Source organism: Lissotriton helveticus, chromosome 11 (genome assembly GCF_964261635.1).
Source record: "Lissotriton helveticus chromosome 11, aLisHel1.1, whole genome shotgun sequence".
NCBI lineage: Eukaryota > Metazoa > Chordata > Amphibia > Caudata > Salamandridae > Lissotriton > Lissotriton helveticus.
The window spans coordinates 1204934977-1204959613 of record NC_136072.1 but is presented as its reverse complement, the minus strand read 5'-3'; the positions used below and the strand labels follow the sequence as shown (position 1 = coordinate 1204959613).

The 24637-nt window shown below is 51.3% G+C and overlaps 1 protein-coding gene across 2 annotated transcripts in view; it reads right to left on the bottom strand.

Moving 5' to 3' along the window:
* The window catches only part of SCARB1 (scavenger receptor class B member 1), a 703088-nt gene that overhangs the window by 150366 nt on the left and 528085 nt on the right, over positions 1-24637 (bottom strand). For both annotated transcript variants that reach the window (XM_078668029.1, XM_078668028.1), the window contains exons 6-8: positions 24298-24413; positions 14158-14324; positions 7890-8008 (exon numbers count right to left, since the gene is read on the bottom strand). In XM_078668029.1, the coding sequence (XP_078524155.1) occupies positions 7890-8008; positions 14158-14324; positions 24298-24413 (402 nt within the window). The remainder of the gene's footprint in view (positions 1-7889; positions 8009-14157; positions 14325-24297; positions 24414-24637) is intronic.

The window sequence follows — 24637 nt, the reverse complement described above, 5'->3', positions numbered from 1 at the left end:
TGGGCGATACTTGTCCCACTCTGAGGGAGTCCGGGATGCATCCTTGTTGAAGTGAACTGTTAATGATTTTGGTCCAGAGCGGGAGAAGCCAAGGGCTGAGATCCTTTACAGCGTTTGCAGGTAGAGGGTCCGAGAGGTGATTGGAGGGCTTCAGGGTACTAAGGATCTTGCCTATAGATTTTTCCGTGTATCCAATAAAAATACGTTTAAAATTTTAAAAAACTACTATTGTTCCTGGTGGCTGCCTCTGTGTCCAGTGGGTGACCCCAGTAACACAAGCACCTCCCTACAGCTGAAAACATGGCCTTGACCGGGCATTTTTGAGAGACAGCCTCCTAAACATTTTGTTATCACACTTGGGTGACAAAGGCTTGTGCAATTTCGTGTCGTTTTGTTTCCTGGAGATCTTTGGCACTGCTGACGAGCGGGCGCTGTGGGTGAACGTGCGCTTAACAAATACACATGTTATGTTATTATCTAAGAAGCTGCCGTCTTGATTGGCCAAAGAAAGGTTGATTCATCCCGAGCCACTATGCCACCCTGGACTCATGTGTGAAAGTGAAAAGTGGCAACTGTCTCCATAAGAGAAAAGGCACTTAGCAGAAAATCCTCTTCCGCAGTCTTATTGTTTACTGACGAGGATGGCTAATGCAGGTGTAATGGGCAACAAACAGCCGAAAGGTGGCGGGGGATGCTTGCAATAAGTCCAACCACTGGCAGTCACTCAGGGTGGCTTTCAAACCCATCTTTCATCCTTGCCACCTCAGTTTGAACCCAGCCACATGCAACTCAATCTTGACCCTGCACCAATAGGAACAGTCCAGCCCAAACTGCCTGCCCAGTCCTTCCTGAACCTGAACACAAGCCCTGGACCGGTTTCACCCTGTTCGGGGCACGTCAGTCGGTGTGGCGCGGGTCCAGTGGCGCAGTGAGCACGGGACTCACGTCCTTCGCTTATCCAAGCTAATTGGTCTATGACTTAACTGCACACTTATCTAATCAGCGCCATGCAATAAACTCATTACATCTCTGCACTCTGGAACCTGCATTCGATGGGGTGACAGGGCGTCTCTGGGCTGTGGCTGTGATGAAATGTTCTGCAGCTGCCTGACTCACCTGTAAAGTAGAATCAGATCTGAACAAACCCAGGTCCCTGCAGGGTCTGTCCATGTCAGCACCAATCCCGGCGCATCCTGCAGAGGGGGTGATCCTGGGCACCTGCAGGGTCTGCCCATGTGAGCACCAATCCCGGCGCATCCTGCAGACGGGGGCTGATCCTGGGCACCTGCAGGGTCTGCCCACGTGAGCACCAATCCCGGCGCATCCTGCAGAGGGGGCTGATCCTGGGCACCTGCAGGATCTGCCCACGTGAGCAACAATCCCGGCGCATCCTGCAGACGGGGGCTCATCCTGGGCACCTGCAGGGTCTGCCCATGTGAGCACCAATCCCGGCGCATCCTGCAGAGGGGGCTCATCCTGGGCACCTGCAGGGTCTGCCCACGTGAGCACCAATCCCGGCGCATCCTGCAGAGGGCGGCTCATCCTGGGCACCTGCAGGGTCTGCCCACGTGAGCACCAATCCCGGCGCATCCTGCAGAGGGGGCTGATCCTGGGACCCTGCAGGGTCTGCCCACGTGAGCACCAATCCCGGCGCATCCTGCAGAGGGGGCTGATCCTGGGCACCTGCAGGATCTGCCCACGTGAGCAACAATCCCGGCGCATCCTGCAGACGGGGGCTCATCCTGGGCACCTGCAGGGTCTGCCCATGTGAGCACCAATCCCGGCGCATCCGGCAGAGGGGCTCATACTGGGCACCTGCAGGGTCTGCCCACGTGAGCACCAATCCCGGCGCATCCTGCAGAGGGCGGCTCATCCTGGGCACCTGCAGGGTCTGCCCACGTGAGAACCAATCCCGGCGCATCCTGCAGAGGGCGGCTCATCCTGGGCACCTGCAGGGTCTGCCCACGTGAGCACCAATCCCGGCGCATCCTGCAGAGGGGGCTGATCCTGGGCCCCTGCAGGGTCTGCCCACGTGAGCACCAATCCCGGCGCATCCTGCAGAGGGGGGCTCATCCTGGGCACCTGCTGACCAGGGAGTGTTGAAGCCCCCCAGACATGTCAGATACTCACAGACCCCGACCTTCCCTCGGATACGGTACCTGCAGCTCACCCCTGCCCCCCAGCAGTGCATAACAGATCTAGGGCAAAGGTTTGGCGTGGACAAGAGATGTTCACGATTTTGAAAGTATTAAAGTCTGTCGTCCATCAGACCTCATAAAATGCACTCGACACGCTGGGAATGGGTTTCTGTCCCTGTTCATATAAACGTAAGACCGGGGCATTCAACAACTACTGTGAAGCGCAGACCAGGCCACAGCGCTTCGATGCCGGTGCAAGGCGCTAAGGATGAACCTGCTCCAAGCACTTCTGGGCACGAGCCCTGTAATCAGAGCCTGGGGACAGGAACGAGACAGGGTCGCCGTACAACATGACGGGTCCAACTGGACCATTAAAGGCATCTGTTAATGGCCCCAGAGAAACAGACACCCCAACCCCCACCCAGCGGAACACAGTGAATTTTAAACGTGTGGTCCATGCAGCGCAGGATTTACGTATAAGCTACACAAGCTATAGCTTGGGGTCCCCACTTTCTTGGGGGCCCCCAAAAAATACTATTAGTCCCAATGCTGCACGTCCGGGATGTCCCATACTCTTCACCCAATTTTTTTAGCGCGTCTTTTCGAAGTACAAAGCACTATTTGCCTGGGGCAGGGCAGGGTCTCCAACTCCTACCGGTCGATCGCGAGCTACCGGTAGTAGCTCGCCGACCCTCTGAGAGTAGCTCGCGCTGCTATCTAATTATTGAGACGTCATATAAGGCTTTATAAGCCTTTTATTTTGTAATCCTTCATTGTCTTTCACAGCTAACATCGCCCTTGCCCGCCATCACACAAACCGGCTGCTCCGATTGGCTGAAGTGAGCTTAGCTGGGGCGGGGCGGGCAGAAGAACGTGATGTTCTTCCTCTTAGTCATGCGCCACCTGTCATTTCCGGGCTGGCACCGCGATTTGCAGCCTGGAACCGCACTTCGCATTTGTTTTCGATCTGGGCCTCCCGGAGCAGCTGTGAGTTAAGTGGCCCCTAATCGAGCAGTTGCAGAGTCTGTAAAATCGGGCAGTTATGAGGTAAGTGGGCCTCTAACTCAGCCGTAGCAGCGTTGATAAAATCGAAGGAATGCCTGAAAGGCCCCTTGATTTTAACGGTGGCTGCCTCTGCGCTTTAGATCTGCCTTCAGTAATAGAGCGCAGGGGCAGGCAATGTTAAAATTAAAAGTCCTTTTAGGTACTGGGCATCCGATGTTAAATGCAAGTTTCTTGCCTGCACTAATCCACTTTCACTGAGTTAACCACACTTTCATTTGCCTTTGCGTACTAGACGGTGAAAGCGGCTCAGTGCATGCAAGTACCTTGGATTTTAACATCGGCTGCCATGCCACCGTGCATTACATCTGCGTTAAGGAATAAAGCATGGTGGAAGCAGAGGTTAACATCAAAGGTCCTTACAGCCAGGCACTTTCCGTTAACACGGTGGCCGCCAATGTTAAATCCAAAGTGCTTGCCTGCTCTTATAGCATATATATTTTTAACGTTTTGTTTGTCAGTATAATAACAATTTGTAAGTTTAATATATAAACTTACAATTTGTTATTGTTAAATATATATTTGAAGGAACTGCACATTAAAAAATACATATTATTTTGTTTTGATTGTATTAAATTAAGTATTAATGTATATGTTAATGGGTTTTTTCTTCGTTAATTTAATTAATTAAACTAATATTAAAACTTGAGAGGATATTGTTAATTTTCTCTTTGCATGTTGATTTATTGTAAAAATATCGCTTGCTGGTAAGTAGTGGTATTATCACAGGAAATTTTCAATGAAAAAAAAATGTCATGCGTTATATTACTTTTAAATGTAGTATGTTTATAGTTATATTAAATATTCTGCCCACAGTTTGCAAGATGTCAACCAGAAGTTATAAACGTGGAGCTCAAAAGAGGAAAAGGAAGCAGAGAGCTGAAGAAGAGCTTAGCAAGTTAACAAAATGAGATAGTTTCTTAACAAAGAAGAAGATAGATAAGGGGCCTGATGAACCAAAGGCCTCTACCACAGGGAGTCCGTCACGGGATATACTTGTAAAGCGCACTGTTACCCCATCTCGGGGTGTCCTGGCGCTGTATACAGCTGGGGAACCCGTCCTGGCTTTCCCTGTGAGATGGTCCCTCCTGGGCACCTCCAAGGTGAAGCCAGGCATCCCCGGCGCTGATGGGGCCGTTGTGGAGATTAAGAAAGCTATTACCAGAGTTGCAGAGTAGGACCCCTGGTTAGCGTAGGCACCTCGGCGAGAATTATCGAGTCCGCGGACATTGACCCAAGACCCTGCCGCGTCGGGAATTGAACCATGGTCCCGGGCCGATCTCTGCTTCAGGGTCTTCCACTTCTAACCAGTGAGCCACACTTCTCCCACCCTATTCCTGATACAGAGCCTGGTACATCTAGTTGTATAGAATCTACTTCAACGAATGAAGCAACAAATATTAAGATTTCTAAACCAGAGAGTTAAAGATTTATTATTTCACTATCAATATACTTCTTAATTGTATTTCAGTTTAACCCTCTAGGTATCCGAAAATCATATTTGTCACTGACATAGTCACTTAGAATATCTGGACTTATAAAGGGCCCTATATTTCAAATAGCTTAGGGCCTTATCAAGTCTAAATCCGGCGCAGATGGGTTCAACACATTATATTCATTTGCTCAGGTTGTTAAATAATGTCAAGTAGTCCATTTCCAAGGTCCCGGTTGTTTTTCTTGTCCCTTCCCAAAGCCCAGATCCGTGTCCCTGCTATTATTATTAGTGACGCCGTGTTCCTCTGTCAATCACGGGCTGGCGGTGCAGGCTAGGGGCACATTTATTAAAGGTCTGAAAGGTCTAAAAACAGGATCTAGCAAACATGCCCGGGGCCCATACAAAGACGTCATTGGTGTAAACAGAAACCATGATAAGTGTCTCACCGAATCCAGAGGGAAACCTCTTATTGTTTTGAGGACTGCAGAAGAGTGAAGATAGGGGGTGCAGTGACACCAGGGCCGGACTGGGTCCCGAAACCAGCCCCCCCCGTGGGGGCCCCACCATGGAGGGCACCGGGGGAACGCCAGTTTAGCTGTCGAGACTGACAGCATTCTCCCTGGCCAGATGTGCACAGCCTCGTGGGAGGGAGGGAGTGGGTTTAAATGCCCTGGCTGTTGTGCCTGGGCGACTATTACTATAGATTTTCCATTTGTTTGCAGATTGCATGTGTTTGAAACAAAATCATAAAAATACCTTGTGAAGTCAAGACCTATTGGCTTTGCCAGCCCGTGGCATGAAGTGGTTTCACTGAGCCCCAGACAAGGGATGAAGAGAACAGCTGCATCTCGGCTGCTGTTTCCTCTCTTAATTACTGCACCGGTCAGACCATCGGCCCAGGGTCTTAGCTACCTTTTCATTGGTTTAACCCCTCCCACGCTCATGACGGCTCGTCATGAGTCACGGTTCTCGTCAGCTCGTCATGGCCCGTGGAACGCTCACACGCGGGGCTAATTCCCCTGCTGTGCTGGGCGTTCTAAGGAACGGGCGTGGTGATGACGATCTGAGCTGGTCATGAGCACTGCGGCGCTGTGTGCGGCCCCCCGCCCCCTAGCACAGCAGGGGAATCGGCCCCGCAGCCAAGGGGTTAACAGATCTGTTAAGGGAAACCAGTTAAACAGAAAGTTGTTTGAGAAACCCCTCCCCTTAGTATTAGACGCATTTCAACGATTAAAACATATCATCACTTCCAAACCTTTTCTTCCCAATCCTAACTATGAGAAACCGTTTATACTACAAACAGACGCATCTGACCATGGTATAGGCGCAGTGTTATCCCGGGAAGATGAGGCTGGACAAGAACACCCCATTCTCTTCATTAGGCGTAAGTTGTTTCCAAGAGAAACCCGATACGCAGTTATCGAAAAAGAGGCCTTAGCCATTAAATGGGCTGTGAGGCCCTCCGTTATTACCTTCACGGGAGAGAGTTTCTACAGTATACCGATCAGGCTCCCCTTGAATGACTTTCTCGGAACAAAGGACAACATCAAAGAATCCTGAGATTGTTCCTTGCCCTTCCACCTTTTAGATACACTGTACATCACCGGGAAGGTAAAGAACATGCCAATGCAGATTTTATGTCCAGATATCCCTATGAACGTTTTGTTGTACACAAGAAAGTTAGAGAAGGGGAATGTGAGGGAGTCCCCAGGGGCGAGCCCACCAGCAATAGTGAAGCCCCGAAGAGTCCATCATGGATTCCCGACCGTACAGAAGATGAGGAAACAAGCGGAACGCCACAGCTAATGGATGGCTCTTCCCTCCTCCCACAGAACGCTGGAAGTAACCCGGACTCAGGCCGTGGGTTAAATGCCTTTACAGCACACCCTCCCAGGCGCGGACTCAGGCCGTGGGTTAAATGCCTTTACAGCACACCCTCCCAGGCGCAGACTCAGGCCGTGTGTTAAATGCCGTTCTAGCACACCAACCCAGGCACAGACTCAGGCCATGTGTTAAATGCCGTTATAGCATACCCACCCAGGCGCAGACTCAGGCCGTGTGTTGAATGCCTTTACAGCACACCCTCCCAGGTGGAGACTCAGGCCGTGTGTTAAATGCCTTTACAGCACACCCTCCCAGACGCAGACTCAGGCCGTGTGTTAAATGCCTTTACAGCACACCCTCCCAGGCGCGGACTCAGGCCGTGGGTTAAATGCCTTTACAGCACACCCTCTCAGGCGCAGACTCAGGCCGTGGGTTAAATGCTGTTATAGCACACCCTCCCAGGCGCGGACTCAGGCTGTGTGTTAAATGCCGTTATAGCATACCCACCCAGGCGCAGACTCAGGCCGTGTGTTGAATGCCTTTACAGCACACCCTCCCAGGTGGAGACTCAGGCCGTGTGTTAAATGCCTTTACAGCACACCCTCCCAGGAGCAGACTCAGGCCGTGTGTTAAATGCCGTTATAGCACACCCTCCCAGTCGCGGACTCAGGCCGTGTGTTAAATGCCTTTACAGCACACCCTCCCAGGCGCAGACTCAGGCCGTGTGTGTTAAATGCCGTTATAGCACACCCTCCCAGGTGCAGACTCAGGCCGTGTGTTAAATGCCTTTACAGCACCCCCTCCCTGGCGCAGACTCAGGCCGTGTGTTAAATGCCTTTATAGCACACCCTCCCAGGGACAGACTCAGGCCGTGTGTTAAATGCCTTTATAGCACACCCTCCCAGGAGCAGACTCAGGCCGTGTGTTAAATGTCTTTGTAGCACACCCTCCCAAGAGCAGACTCAGGACGGGTGTTAAATGCCGTTATAGCACACCCTCCCAGTCGCGGACTCAGGCCGTGTGTTAAATGCCGTTATAGCACACTCTCCCAGGCGTGGACTCAGGCCGTGTGTTAAATGCCGTTATAGCACACCCTGCCAGCCGCAGACTCAGGCCGTGTGTTAAATGCCGTTATAGCACACTCTCCCAGGCGTGGACTCAGGCCGTGTGTTAAATGCCGTTATAGCACACCCTCCCAGGCGCGGACTCAGGCCGTGTGTTAAATGCCGTTATAGCACACTCTCCCAGGCGTGGACTCAGGCCGTGTGTTAAATGCCGTTACAGCACACCCTCCCAGGCGCGGACTCAAGCCGGGTTTTAAATGCCGTTATAGCACACTCTCCCAGGCATGCCTACTCCATGTCACTCACACACAGACGCAAAGGCTGGACACAAAGCAGCCTCTCCGAAGGCAGAGCAGCAGCACTTACCGGGTGCAGGTCCAGGAACATGGAGTGCTGCGAGGCACTGGGGTTCAGGCCGTCCACGGCCTGGGTGAAGACGGGGTCCGCGCTGTAGAAATGTGGGAACGACATGAAAATCGGAGCATCTGGAAGACAAGGATGTGAGAGCATCAGTTCTCTGCTCATCTCAACGCAGTCACCTGTGCTCTCCTGTGTGTGCAGTTACACAAGATCACACAATAGATCCTACGTGTGCAAATCTATCCGAAGCTCCACGCTTTAGTTGCCTTAAAACCCCAGGGAGGTGCAACGAGTTGAGGCCTGCTCAGTCTCTCCCACATCCCACAGGCATGGAAGCTCCGGGGGCCCGTGCGGTCTGCGACTGTACTCACCTCCAGGGGGCATACTCCGGTAAACTCAGAGGGCTGACCCTCCAGGGTGCAGATCCCACTGAAGCAGGAGGCTGTGGTTTCACCCCCACCCTGCTACAGCAACAAACTCGAGGAAGGAAGCACGTGGTCGTCGAGTGCTGAGAGGGAAGTGGCTGTCTGTAGGGTGACCAACTGTCCATAAATTTCACGGACCGTCCGTCATTTTAGTATGATGTCTACAAGGTGTCCGTAATTTGGGGTTCCCAAATTACGGACACCGTGTAGACATCATACTAAAATCAAAATGGGAAATTTCAGTAAGAAATGTTGTTTCCCATGCGAGAGGCTCCGTGAGTTTATAAGATTTCACTCGAGGCCTCTCGCACTTATTTTTTAAACTGAAGAGGCTGCCTGCAGCCGCCCCTCCCGACCTCCCTCGTGCAGACTGTGGAGTGGCCCATTGTCAGTCTGAGACTGCAGCGGACTGTCATTCTATAAGTGCTAATGGGCCCAATTGTGGTGACAGCATGTGGGGTGCCTTCTCCTGCATGGGACTAGGGCAAAGCATTCTGCTTTTGTCTTGGCGCCCTGCTGGGGAAACTAAAAATAAAATAACTAACATTTAAAAGACAGATTTCAACATACAAATAAAAAATACTATTTAATGTTTATTGTTACATTAGCACAAAGGGCTCGATGCTGCTTTGCAAAGCGGACGATTGTCTCAACCTTATATAAACTTATTTTGACTTGCATTTATTTTAGTTGTCTATTTACTTATATATTATTGTGCTACCTCCTCTGATATGTCTGTAAAACGTATATTTTGTCTCAAATTTTTGTCCTGAATTTTGACCTTCTGTCCTGAAATTTTGTCCTGAATTTTTACACTGGCCATCTTGAATTTGCACCCATGCCAGCTGGTCACCCTAGCTGTCTGGCTTCCCTTGGCACCCCAAGGCTTCATTCACCTAGGAACAAAGTCAATCATTAAGGCGCCACTAGAGGGCACCAAAGAACAAGCCAGAGCAGACCAGCTGTGCAGTGGCTCCATGTCAGAAGCCAGTGCAGACCAGCTGTGCAGTGGCTCCATGTCAGAAGCCAGTGCAGACCAGCTGTGCAGTGGCTGCATGTCAGAAGCCAGTGCAGACCAGCTGTGCAGTGGCTCCATGTCAGAAGCCAGTGCAGACCAGCTGTGCAGTGGCTGCATGTCAGAAGCCAGAGCAGACCAGCTGTGCAGTGGCTCCATGTCAGAAGCCAGAGCAGACCAGCTGTGCAGTGGCAGACCAGCTGTGCAGTGGCTTCATGTCAGAAGCCAGAGCAGACCAGCTGTGCAGTGGCTCCATGTCAGAAGCCAGTGCAGACCAGCTGTGCAGTGGCTCCATGGCAGAAGCCAGTGCAGACCAGCTGTGCAGTGGCTTCATGGCAGACGCCAGTGCAGACCAGCTGTGCAGTGGCTCCATGTCAGAAGCCAGTGCAGACCAGCTGTGCAGTGGCTCCATGGCAGAAGCCAGAGCAGACCAGCTGTGCAGTGGCTCCATGGCAGAAGCCAGAGCAGACCAGCTGTGCAGTGGCTTCATGGCAGACGCCAGTGCAGACCAGCTGTGCAGTGGCTTCATGGCAGAAGCCAGTGCAGACCAGCTGTGCAGTGGCTCCATGTCAGAAGCCAGTGCAGACCAGCTGTGCAGTGGCTTCATGGCAGAAGCCAGTGCAGACCAGCTGTGCAGTGGCTCCATGTCAGAAGCCAGTGCAGACCAGCTGTGCAGTGGCTGCATGTCAGAAGCCAGTGCAGACCAGATGTGCAGTGGCTCCATGTCAGAAGCCAGTGCAGACCAGCTGTGCAGTGGCTGCATGTCAGAAGCCAGTGCAGACCAGCTGTGCAGCGGCTCCATGTCAGAAGCCAGTGCAGACCAGCTGTGCAGTGGCTGCATGTCAGAAGCCAGTGCAGACCAGCTGTGCAGTGGCTCCATGTCAGAAGCCAGTGCAGACCAGCTGTGCAGTGGCTGCATGTCAGAAGCCAGTGCAGACCAGCTGTGCAGTGGCTCCATGTCAGAAGCCAGTGCAGACCAGCTGTGCAGTGGCTCCATGTCAGAAGCCAGTGCAGACCAGCTGTGCAGTGGCTGCATGTCAGAAGCCAGTGAAGACCAGCTGTGCAGTGGCTCCATGTCAGAAGCCAGTGAAGACCAGCTGTGCAGTGGCTCCATGGCAGAAGCCAGTGCAGACCAGCTGTGCAGTGGCTGCATGTCAGAAGCCAGTGCAGACCAGCTGTGCAGTGGCTGCATGTCAGAAGCCAGTGCAGACCAGCTGTGCAGTGGCTCCATGTCAGAAGCCAGTGCAGACCAGCTGTGCAGTGGCTCCATGGCAGAAGCCAGAGCAGACCAGCTGTGCAGTGGCTTCATGGCAGAAGCCAGTGCAGACCAGCTGTGCAGTGGCTCCATGTCAGAAGCCAGTGCAGACCAGCTGTGCAGTGGCTTCATGTCAGAAGCCAGTGCAGACCAGCTGTGCAGGGGCTTCATGTCAGAGGCCAGTGCAGAGCAGCTGTGCAGTGGCTTCATGTCAGAAGCCAGTGCAGACCAGCTGTGCAGTGGCTCCATGTCAGAAGCCAGTGCAGACCAGCTGTGCAGTGGCTGCATGTCAGAAGCCAGTGCAGACCAGCTGTGCAGGGGCTTCATGTCAGAGGCCAGTGCAGAGCAGCTGTGCAGTGGCTTCATGTCAGAAGCCAGTGCTGAGATATAAGTAAATAAACAGGAGTGACACCACTGGCTGCAGTGTACATAAATCACACCCTCACAACAATGGGGGATTCTTCACACGTGTTTATATTTACCCACATATTCGCATGTTGTGTGCACACACACGGGTGAAGATGCAACCGACGGGTCACTGACATGTGAACATATCATTTGCTAAGGTGCAGAGTACATGTTATTTGCAGTAAAACTCCTGGGTAAAGAGTCCTTTCAGAGTGACAGACACAGGAGCAGACTTCAGGGGGTGTGAACAGAAGGAATACTTAAGAGGTACAGGAGGAGGTACAGGATGAGATACAGGATGAGGTACAGGGTGAGATACAGGATGAGGTACAGGAGGAGGTACAGGATGAGGTACAGGATGAGGTACAGGATGAGGTACAGGGTGAGGTACAGGATGAGATACAGGATGAGGTACAGGGTGAGATACAGGATGAGGTACAGGATGAGGTACAGGATGAGGTACAGGATGAGGTACAGGATGAGGTACAGGAGGAGGTACAGGATGAGGTACAGGATGAGGTACAGGATGAGGTACAGGGTGAGGTACAGGATGAGATACAGGATGAGGTACAGGATGAGGTATAGGATGAGGTACAGGATGAGGTACAGGGTGAGATACAGGATGAGGTACAGGAGGAGGTACAGGATGAGGTACAGGAGGAGGTACAGGATGAGGTACAGGGTGAGGTACAGGGTGAGGTACAGGGTGAGATACAGGATGAGGTACAGGATGAGGTACATGATGAGGTACAGGGTGAGGTACAGGATGAGCTACAGGATGAGGTACAGGGTGAGATACAGGATGAGGTACAGGATGAGGTACAGGATGAGATACAGGAGGAGGTACAGGGTGAGGTACAGGCTGAGGTACAGGATGAGATACAGGAGGAGGTACAGGGTGAGGTACAGGCTGAGGTACAGAGTGAAGTACAGGATGAAGTACAGGGTGAGGTACAGGGTGAGGTACAGAGTGAGGTAGGATGTAAGGTACAGGATGAGGTACAGGGTGAGGTACAGGGTGAGGTACAGGGGTAGGTACAGGGGTAGGTACAGGAGGAGGTACAGGAGGAGGTAGAGGGTGAGGTAGAGGGTGAGGTACAGGGTGAGGTACAGGATGAGGTGCAGGGTGAGATACAGGGTGAGGTACAGGGTGAGCTACGGGGTGAGCTATGGGGTGAGGTACGGGGTGAGCTACGGGGTGAGGTACGGGGTGAGGTACAGGGTGAAGTACATGATGAGGTATAGGGTGAGGTACAGGGTGAGGTACAGGGTGAGGTACAGGATGAGCTATGGGGTGAGGTGCAGGGTGAGCTACGGGGTGAGGTACAGGGTGAGGTACAGGGTGAGGTACAGGATGAGGTACAGGATGAGGTACAGGGTGAGGTACAGGGTGAGGCACAGGGTGAGCTACGGGGTGAGCTACGGGTTGAGGTACAGGGTGAGGTACAGGATGAGGTACAGGGTGAGGTACAGGGTGAGGTACAGGATGAGGTACAGGGTGAGCTACAGGGTGAGCTACAGGGTGAGCTACAGGGGTGGGTACAGGAGGAGGTACAGGAGGAGGTACAGAAGGAGGTACAGGGTGAGGTACAAGATGAGGTACAGGTTGAGGTACAGGGTGAGGTACAGGGTGAGGTACAGGGTGAGGTACATGATGAGGTAGAGGGTGAGGTACAGGGTGGGGTACAGGGTGAGGTGCAGGATGAGGTAGAGGGTGAGGTACAGGATGAGCTACAGTGTGAGGTACAGTGTGAGGTACAGTGTGAGGTACAGGATGAGGTACAGGATGAGGTACAGGGTGAGGTACAGGGTGAGGTACAGGGTGAGGTACAGGGTGAGGTACAGGGTGAGGTACAGGGTGTGGTACAGGGTGTGGTACAGGGTGAGGTACAGGGTGAGGTACAGGGTGAGGTACAGGATGAGGTAGAGGGTGAGCTACAGGGTGAGGTACAGGATGAGGTACAGGGTGAGATACAGGATGAGGTACAGGGTGAGATACAGGATGAGATACAGGATGAGGTAGAGGGTGAGGTACAGGATGAGCTACAGGTTGAGGTACAGTGTGAGGTACAGTGTGAGGTACAGGATGAGGTACAGGATGAGGTACAGGGTGAGGTACAGGGTGAGGTACAGGGTGAGGTACAGTGTGAGGTACAGGATGAGGTACAGGGTGAGGTACAGGGTGAGGTACAGGGTGAGGTACAGGGTGAGGTACAGGATGAGGTAGAGGGTGAGCTACAGGGTGAGGTACAGGATGAGGTACAGTGTGAGGTACAGTGTGAGGTACAGGATGAGGTACAGGGTGAGCTACAGGAGGAGATACAGGGTGAGGTACAGGATGAGGTACAGGGTGAGGTACAGGGTGAGGTACAGGATGAGGTACAGGGTGAGGTACAGGGTGAGGTACAGGATGAGGTACAGGATGAGGTACAGGGTGTGGTACAGGGTGAGGTACAGGGTGAGGTACAGGATGAGGTAGAGGGTGAGCTACAGGGTGAGGTACAGGATGAGGTACAGGGTGAGATACAGGATGAGGTAGAGGGTGAGGTACAGGGTGAGTTACAGGATGAGGTACAGGATGAGGTACAGGGTGAGGCGCAGGGTGAGGCGCAGGGTGAGGCACAGGGTAAGGCACAGGGTGAGGCACAGTGTGAGGCACAGGGTGAGGTACAAGGTGAGGTAAAAGGTGAGTTACAGGGTGAGGTACAGGGTGAGGTACAGAATTAGGTACAGGGTGAGTTACAGGGTGAGCAACAGGGGTAGGTACAGGGTGAGGTACAGGGTGAGGTACAGGATGAGGCAGAGGGTGAGGTACAGGCTGAGGTACAGGGTGAGATACAGGATGAGGTACAAGGTGAGGTACAGGGTAAGGTACATGATGAGGTACAGGGTTAGGTACAGGGTGAGGCACAGGGTGAGGCACAGGGTGAGTGAGGCACAGGGTGAGGTACAAGGTGAGGTACAGGGTGAGGTACAGGGTGAAGTACAGGGTGAGGTACAGGATGAGGCACAGGATGAGGCACAGGATGAAGTACAGGATGAGGTACAGGGTGAGGTACATGATGAGGTACAAGGTGAGGTACAGGGTGAGGTACAGGGTGAAGTACAGGGTGAGGTACAGGATGAGGCACAGGATGAAGTACAGGATGAGGTACAGGGTAAGGTACGCACTGAATCTGCAGGAGCTGACGTTCTGGACACCAGAGGCCACGCAGGGGCAGAAACCTTCATTGGGGGGGTACACACTTCCGTTGGCGAACAGGGTGTCCGGTGCCGTGAACCGGAAGGTGGGGATCCCCTTGAACTCCCCGGACTCCTTGTACACCATCGTCATGGACCTGCAAGGATAGGATCATGACGAGAGGTCATAACAAGAACAAGGAAAGGATTACTCTATAGAACAACATCAACCCAAAGTGAAAGGGCATCAGACTCTGGACTGTACATGGGATACAGGCTCTCTCATCAATGACACCATAGTAGAACTCCACAAGTTCTTTCGTAAAGTACGACTGCGATATTTTTTCAAGGATAAACCCTCTGTGCAGCCTCTATCGGCGACCCATTTCATGCCACCTTCTACGTTTGTTCCTTCCACTCACGCTATGACGCAGCGTATCCTGGCCTATGAGAGCCTCGTCCTACGGGATGTGAGCAAAATCTTGGAAAAACAACAATTTGTCAAGTTTAATACCAGTAAAGCAGAGAAAGTGGCTCTCAGATCTCTAAAGGACAACACCGATGTGGTAGTTAAACCTGCCGATAAGGGTGGTGCAATTGTGATACAGGATCTGGACAATTACACCAGTGAGATAATGAGACAACTAAATGATGGGGTGAGTTACAAACGTTTGGATGGGGATCCATCTGGAGAACTAAAAGCGGAAATCTTGAGAGTGACCCAGGATGGCCTCCAACAAGGTTTCTTGTCGGACCATGAATTTCAATATCTAAACCAAAAGAACCCACGCCTTCCCACCATTTACACACTACCAAAGGTGCACAAGGACCTACACCAGCCACCTGGTCGACCAATAGTATCGGGCTGCGGCTCCCTTTTGGAACCACTATGTAGGTACATTGATTTCTTTCTGAAGCCCTTAGCAGAAGCAACTACAACTTACCTGCGAGATACCACACAGGTCATTAATCTGATTGATGGACGTCCATATAACTCGCATGAAGAAATCTTGGTAACCTGTGACATCGTGTCACTATACACCAGCATACCCCAAGATGAGGCCTTGCAAGCCATGACCATTGCACTTGACAAACGGGAGGCACCGGCTCGTGTCCCTACATCCTTTATCATCTTGCTACTAAAAATTGCAATGATGAGAAATTTCTTCATTTTTTGCAATACATTCTACCTACAGACCAAGGGCGTGGCGATGGGGGCGGCATTTGCTCCTGATTTGGCCATCATCTTCATGTCCATGTATGAAGAGGTGTTCATACTCAATGATACCAATCCCTTCAGATCCAAAATAAATATGTGGATGAGATACATAGATGATATCATCTGTATCTGGACGGGGAATGAACAGGAGATCGAAACATTTCTCAATTGGCTAAATGGACGCACGGCGGACATTCAGTTCACTATTCAGTATGACAAGAAATCCATAGATTTTCTGGATCTTACCATCTTTGAGGAGAATGAGACCTTGCAAACCACCCTCTTCAGAAAACCTGCGGAGAGGAACTCCTTGCTTCTGTACTCGAGCCATCACCCACGGGGACTCCGCGACAACCTGCCCTTCGGGCAATTTTTACGGATTCGCCGTAACTGCAGCAAAAAGGATGACTATGATGAGCAAGCAACCATTCTGATGGAACGGTTGTTTGAACGTGGGTACCCGCGGCGTCTGGTCAAAAAAGCCAAAAAGAGAGCTTGGCATAACCCAAGGGAAATTCTATTGCAGCAGGGAGCCCAACGGGACAATAATGTTGATCAACGCATCGTATGTGTGACCACTTTCTCCACAAAAAGTAATTTGATAAAGAAAACTATAAACAAGTACTGGCATTTGATCGCCGAGGACCTTAATTGTAGCCACCCACCGCTTCACGCTTTTAAGAAAGCGAAGAATGTTCGAGATCACGTGGTGTCCTCTTTCTTGAACACCGCAAAGGAACAATCCCTAACATCAATGTGGAAACTACCTCCCATTGTGGGTCATTATTGCTGTGGATCCTGTAAAGCCTGCCCAGCCACAATCCAGACCAAAGTCTTTGTCCATGGGCAACATCAAGTGACACTAAAATCACACACTAACTGCAACTCATCCAATGTTGTTTATTGCATAGTGTGCCCCTGCAATTTAATATACATTGGCCAGACTCAGCAACGAGCAAAAGTACGTTTCTTACAGCACTGCAGCCGTGTAAGGTGCAAGGTTGAGGGAGCACCGTTGGTAGACCATTGCAAAAACTTTGCTCACCCCCCGGAAAGTCTTAAGTGGACCATTTTGGAACAAGTTAGACTGGGTCCCAGGGGTGGTAACCTCGAGCCAATTCTCAACATTAGAGAGATAAAATGGATCAGGTTCTTTGATTCAGTACACATGGGCCTGAATGAATCAGAAAGCAGTTTCTCTCAAATGGCTACTCTATAAATTTATCATGCGTCTTAACCACCTTGAGGTAGGTTCACGCACTGCACTGATAATTGTGTTGGTAATGATCAATGCGGTGAGAAACTACTACTCGATGTTTGATTTCTCTATTGATCAGTGTGTTAATACTTTGTGTCCTTTTGACCACATCAATTTAATGAGTATCTGTGCCTTGACCACCTTGTAAGGCAGGTCCGCACAGCACAATGTCTTGAACCATTATTTCTGCCCGTGTAATATGCTTGTAAATACCTGGTTTGGTAACTGAGATAAGTTCACCAATGTCCATGATCTATTGTGATAACCACCTATTGAGTGCCTCAAATGCTGCGCTTTGACTACCATGTTATTGGCAGGTCCGCTCAGTTTTCTTTTCAATTATTATTTTTAATTTCAATGTTAAGTTCAGCATCATCATCTTTAATGAAATACATTACTATGTCATTATAATGTATAAATCAAGAGAGTTTGTCCACTGTACCATCTAAATGTATTTTAATAATAACAACGTTCAAGCTCTGTGCTCCCCGGTCATGTTCCCTCTAATCCAATGGACGCTCGTCTTGACGCTGACCGGCGTCCTTGGTTACCCTGGTAACACCAGTCTCGCCCTATGCGAGGTTACAAACTGGCCTCCGTATCCTAGGTAGCACTTCCTGATTCTTCCAGGCTGTGAGCAGACGCTGCCTCATGCACGCGCCGTTTAGAAAAAACATTTCGGGTGAGTCCATTTGCGCTATCTGTCTGTCACAACTTGAGCAGCGCCATATGACGGCTTTTAACTCCCGCGTTAGTGAAACGCTTACACTGAGTCCGTTTATTTTAACTCCACAGATCTAATGGTGGAATTTGGACTCGTGCACATCGCCGTCCTTTAAGTAAACCCTCCGACCGCAATGACAGCGTGCTGGATTCTCTCTATCTAATCAGAGGTACGATGTCAGGCTAATGTCTTTCGATATACAAACGTTACACTTTGGCGCATTTTCATTGAATGCCGCTCCTAATCTGTTTGGTCCCCAGATATTGCACTATATAATTGGACCCTGACCACGACAGACGCCGCCTCGCTGTTTAGCCATAATATGTCACCGCGGGTGAGTTAAGTGTGCTAATTGCCTTTTGTGTTTAGATGCCTGTGGTACAGGCAACTGAATAATGATTAAGAACTCTCTTTCTCAGACTAATTTGGCTCCCCAATAACCCACAGATTCACCGCTGAACCTTGATTCGTATGGACCCAACTTCACCTACTGTATTGATACACGCACCTTGATCCTAGACAGCAACGCTGTAGAGGTAGGATTATTGGCCAAGTGTTTTTCAAGTATTTGTAATTTTTCATACAACCTTGTGTGACGAGCACATTCAACGATGGCCCCCTTTTTTCAATATTTGGCCCCCAGGTACAGCGATTTTCTAACAATCTACCACGCCGCTCGGCTTTGGCCAGAACTATGTGTTACCAGGAATTTATTTGACTCCTGAGCAGGTAACACGTCTTTCATACCTCCTTGTCAGTCACAAAGTCTATGATTAATTTTTGTCTCTCACTTTGTCGTCTTTGATGTATTATGTAGGGACTCCCTCCGGAGACCTTTTTAAAGTTTTCCCTATTGTTTTTCACCTTTAGGAACAGCCCCACACTCCTTCCCTTCCCTCACGTCCTGACGAAGACCCGCGTAGTAAGGATATACTGTCCTACAATCTAGGGTCGAAACGTAGACTTCTCTACTTACTTGAACTCCTACGGAACGGTTTAATGTATACAGCTAAATAGGAGATTCTGTACAAAAAACAAAAATATGATGTTGATTTTTACACACTGCTGTTGACCCCACGCCTGGGGATCTGTGTACTCTCTCTTGTGATTTTCTAATATGGTCACACGCAATTGAAATTTTTTTTGAAATAGTGATGTCTAACTAGCAAGAAATGTTTATTTTTCTCCCTTGCACTTCCCTCTCCCCCCCCCCCTTTGGGCTTATTGAAATTGTGTCTAATATGTGTATATTCATGTTCTGAGTAATGAGCTAATGAATGTTTAGCACAGGTGCGGTGAAAATTAAAACACTTTGCACCTTGACTCGACCTTTTGTGAAATAATCCCACGCATTATACCTCGAATTGTGAAATTTGTTGTGTTTTTTGTCTGGGACCCCTTCTTTCTATACCTCTCATCAATGAAGCATTGACCCGCCCACACCTACACATACACCAGAGGCCACATCACACTCAAGGCAGAGTGCATCAGTCTCACGTTTGTATGGTACACACTGCTCATTACTACAAGGAGAGCTGTGGAGCCTACACCGAACATTGCAGATGGCACCACCTCCTATGTAAAGACACACTATCAACAACAGCTTGGCCTCTATCACACATGCACCACCACCAACACACGCACCACCACCACACACATCCATCACCACCAACACAAGCACCACCACCGACACATGCACCACCAACAACACAAGCACCACAACCAACACATGTACCACCACCAACACACGCACCACCACCAACACACGCACCACCACCAACACACGCACCACCACCACACACATCCATCACCACCAACACAAGCACCACCACCGACACATGCACCACCAACAACACAAGCACCACAACCAACACACGTACCACCACCAACACACGCACCACCACCAACACACGCACCACCACCAACACACGCACCACCACCAACACATGCACCACCACCAACACACGCACCACCAACACACGCACCACCACCAACACACGCACCACCACCAACACACGCACCACCACCAACACAAGCACCAACACATGCACCACCACCAACACACGCACCACCACCAACATACGCACCACCACCAACACACGCTCCACCACCAACACACGCACCACCACCAACACAAGCACCACCACCAACACATGCACCACCACCAACAAACGCAACACCACCAACACACGCAACACCACCAACACATGCACCACCACCAACACATGCACCACCACCAACACACGCACCACCAACACACGCACCACCACTAACACATGCACCACCTCCAACACATGCACCACCACCAACACATGCATCACCACCAACACATGCACCACCACCAACACACGCACCAACATACGCACCACAACACACGCACCACCACCAACACAACCACCTCTACCAACACACGCACCACCACCAACACATGCACCACCACCAACACACGCACCACCACCAACACACGCACCACCACCAACACAACCACCTCTACCAACACTCGCACCACCAACACATGCACCACCACCAACACACGCACCACCTCCAACACATGCACCACCACCAACACACGCACCAACACATGCACCACCACCAACACATGCACCAACACATGCACCACCAACACATGCACCACCAACACACGCACCACCAACACATGCACCACCACCAACACATGCACCACCACCAACACACACACCACAAACACATGCACCACCACCACACGCACCACCAACACATGCACCACTGCCAACACACGCACCAACACACGCACCACCACCAACACATGCACCACCACCAACACACGCACCACCAACACATGCACCACCTCCAACACACGCACAACCACCAACACATGTACCACCTCCAACACAATCAAAGCTGTTTCCGTATGTGGATGAAGGGGTATGGTGTTTCTAAAGCTTAGCCGTGCCACAGAGAAGGCACAATCAATCTCCCCTTCTAACAGATTTCAATGCCAAAATCGTCAACACCACCAAACTGTCCCATCAAAGCCCGGTGAAAATGTCCTACCAGAAACTTTCACAATGCCTGAAGCATACAATTCAGCGTTTTTTCTGTTTTGGCAGCTGGTCCAGGGACGTAGCGATACTGCTAGTACGGTCCCATTTCGTTAAACGCGACAGTAGTCAGGCAGTGGTGTTCTGTAAAAGCTGGAGAGTGTTCATGGTTGTCTTGGAGGCATCCGAAAAGATGATGGCACCATGATTTGAGCCTAGACTGAATTACAGCCTTGACTGTGCTGATAAGTAACTTAGAGTTCACAACAGGATAATTCTCAGCAGCGTTCTTAGCTGGCATGAATGCTACATCACCAGCAATCTGTGAGGCGGCCGGGGACGGGCGTGTTGTAACTGTGTGATTGTCTGGGTGGACCTTACGGCAGCCTGCGCAAGGGCCAGCTGGCGAGGACGAGATCCATCAGTCCAGACCTTAGGGCAGCCTGAGTGTTAGACATGGGGTAGCGTAGTGCAGAGCGGGTAGGCTAAATTCCAGGGCATTGTGTAAAGGATTCATGCAGCACACACGGGCGACACACAAGGCACACTACAAAACGAGGCCACACCAGTTTGGGTGAAAAATAACTTGTGTATTATGTCAACACAAGATAATAGTCACAGGAATCTTTACACTGCGCCAACTGGCGCAAGTCAATATTTACAGGGGGATTATATACATGGCAGGGCCAATCGGGCCGCTGCCAGAACCATTGCGAGGTACAAAGAATAAAGGTAAGTCCATCAGCCTCAACCCTGCAATAAAAACATCATGGCACCACAGTAGCAGAGGGGAATAAAGGTTTCGCCCCATTAGCATTAGGACACATCGGCATCAGACCTGAAAGGAAGGAAAACCGGCTTGCAGGTCCTTCGGCTTAGAAGTGTAAGCATGAGGTATAAACATCACTCAGCCTGTAGGCAATAGGAAAGAGCCATTATCATGAAACAGGAAACAGGGTAGGCATGAGCAGGCGGGCATTGGACATCTGCACACTGCAATAGGCCTAAAAGCATTATCATCCAACATGAACCTGTGGGCAGAAACCGCCTGCATAACCAGAGTAGACTGGGGCAGTAAACATCTGCGCATGAAGTGTCAACCATATTCTTGTGGGGCACTAAACCCAAATCTAAATCACCATGGGCCTACACACATAAGCATAGGGCACATGCGCCTGCAGCGTAAGCAGTAGGGGCAAACAGCATATCCCGTATTAGGCATGGATCATAAGGCAGGGAACCCTGTACACCTAAAACCATCATTTAACCCCCGTGAGCTGCAAATCATATGAGGCCTCGCATTGACATAACCACCGTTAGTAGTGTACACATTAGGGGCAGAGTCCTATGGTAATAACATTTCCAGTAAACATAGGCATCAAAAGAGTTTGATCATGAAAATGCAACACTGCTACTATTCAGGGGGATGGCAAGAGCAACATTAACCTTCCCTCGGCAGGGGCTCTCTAAAAACAGGAACATTCCCCTGGCAATGGGTTACTTAAAGCACAGTACTTCAATCACCACTTCAGTCTAGTGCCCAGTTCAGGAGGCTCTTAGCCCATTTCCTCCTCAGACTAGGTCTTTAGGGCCCACAGGGACATCGCAGGGTTAACCAGGGCCAACAGGGCCCAACTGCAGTCTCCTGCGGGGAGAGGCGGTCGCGGGGCTGCCTCTCGGTTCTCACAAGGCTCCTCGGCAGCCCCCGCTTTCTCCTGGCACCTTCGCCCTCCCCAGGGGGTGTTACCTTTCTTTTCAGCCCTTGATGAGGCCCTGGCGGCGTAATCCTTAGTCTGGGCAAGTTGGGGGGCTCTCACTCCCTTCGTGCCTCCTCGCTGGTGTCTCGAGCCGGCCTCGGGCCTCCGGACGCTTCCTCCGGCCCGGGGACCAATCAGGCACGGCCCTCGGGAGGTGCGCCCACAACCACCAACCACAGCGCAGCTGGCGTGGGGCGCGGCTGCAAAGGCCAATGGCTGTGCGGCAACGAAGGGGGCGCGGCCGATGATGCGGCGAAGGCTGTTCTGGCTTCCTAGGCCCGGCACGGGTCTCTTCAATGCCGCGGCGGCCCTCTCCAGGCTCCAGCGGCCGCAGCGGTGACACAAACAGCAGCTGCCACTTCCCTTATTAGGCGCCGGGCCACGGCAGTGACTCTCAGGCCCCCAAGGCGCAATCCGTAGCAGCGCTCAACTCCAGCGCCTGCATGTGTGGCCACAGGCAGCACTTCAGGTCTCACAGCGCCCGGGCCGCAGCGGTGATCCTCGGCTGGTGAGCACTCTAGGGACCCAGCACTAGGGAGCAGATACTGGGGCAGTGATTGCGCAAAGGTCAAAGGTGCTCTTTGGCAGTCAGATAAAGCGCTCTCTTTTCCAGGCGCTGGGGATCAGTCAGGGCCCAGGTGTAGTGCCCCCTAGGTGCTAGGGCAGGAGAGCAGGCAGGCAGTACTGGGCCAGGTCAGCGGTCAGTGGGTATTCATCAGTACAGGGCAGCAGCTCCTAGGAACCATCATCCCCTGCAACTTGGCACTCCTCCTGGTACAGCAGCCTGTACTCCAGCTGCCGGCTCTCACTGGCCCTGTGGACAGTGGAGGCGTATAGATGGGCTCTGGGGCCAGCCCAGAGGCCCATGCGGCGGTACCGGCCTGGCAGCAGGCCCCCTCACTCTCAAGCCCACGCCCTGTCTGAGCACATGGTGGCACAGCCCCCTTCTTTATACGCCCCTCACCCCACCTACCAGACAGTGCCAGAAGCTTCTAGAACCATCGGAGAAACTGGTTCTAACTGGCTCAGGCGGGGGATGTGGAGCACCCTAGGTGCCAGGCTTTCCCTCCAAAAGCTTGGATTGCTGGGAACCGAATAACTAGACTGCTAACTCACCACAGTCAGGTGGCACCACACACAGCCATGGCATCCATTGTAAAAGCGACATTTCACCAAGGTGCTTTCTTACAATGGGGGAATTACAGGTGTGCACACCATTGCATCACATTTACTATGGCATCTCACACCACACATGGCCTATACATTTCTTTACCATGGGGGAGACATCCTTAAATAGGGGGATGAAAAGCGAAAAATTTCAGGAAAAGGGCCAAGTCCAACAGAGCATGGGCCACCGGGTGAGATCAATCAGTCCTGGCCTTAGGGCAGCATGAGCATGGGCCAGCGGGTGAGATCCATCAGTCCAGACCTTAGGGCAGCCTCAGCATGGGCCAGCGGGTGAGGACGAGATCCCTCAGTCCAGTCCTTAGGGCAGCCCGAGCATGGGCCAGCGGGCACTAGACCCTTCTGAGAAGCTGGAGGTTTAGTGCACTGGTCCCCACCATTCGGATGGACCTGACCGACAAGAAATCAGGTGGTGACATGGTCCAATGGACGCCAGATGGAACAGTGAGTGGCAAGATGTCATGTAGAGCCATAACCCCATCAATGGACCAGTGTTTTTGGCGGTCTCCTGCCTTTGTCCAGGATTGCAGATGTCCCTTGGGACCCAGAGCAGAGAGCATTATTTGTTCATTATATTTGAAGTTTTTAATAACCTGCTCAAGCGACTATAAGATGCTACAGAGCACAGGAACAGCAAGGGGATAGGACAGACACAAAGGTGGGGACAGTCACACAGGAGCATACACTTGAGGTGAGACATGAAGAGGGGTGCCAAGGTCATGACTGACCCAGATACGAAGTCTCGGTAGCCTGTTACCTCATAGTGTGCACCCGAGAGAGTGGTAGGGGAGGACAGATGGCCTTTGGAGGGACTCAATGGCGTCTGCACAGAATCCACTTCCTTTGGGGCAGGGAAGGAAACCTTGCAGAGAAGCCAATGGGTCCTGGAACTGGATACCCTCTGAAGCCCAGTGTGATGGGAGAAACTGGAGGGGGTAGGTTCAGTCCAGAGAAAAGTGGGGTCTGACCTGCAGGCGTCCGGGCTGTAGAACTCGAGGTTGGTGGAGGACTCCATAAAGGGTGGCCACATCTGGCCAGCGGTGCCGTTGATCATATTGCACTGTTCACTTTGCCAGAAGTTCACCTGTAGCAAAACATCAACAAGATCATCAGGAATCATTTCAAAAGAGCTTGTCACCACCTTTAAAAAAATAGTGGCATGACTTTTATTAATAAAAGTACAGATTTAAGGCAACCAAAATGTAGACCATAATTGATGCTCCTACATACATAAATATCAGAAAGAAACAAAGACAACTATATATTTACGAAAAATGCGAAAGTTAGCATTTATTACGTTTTTAAACA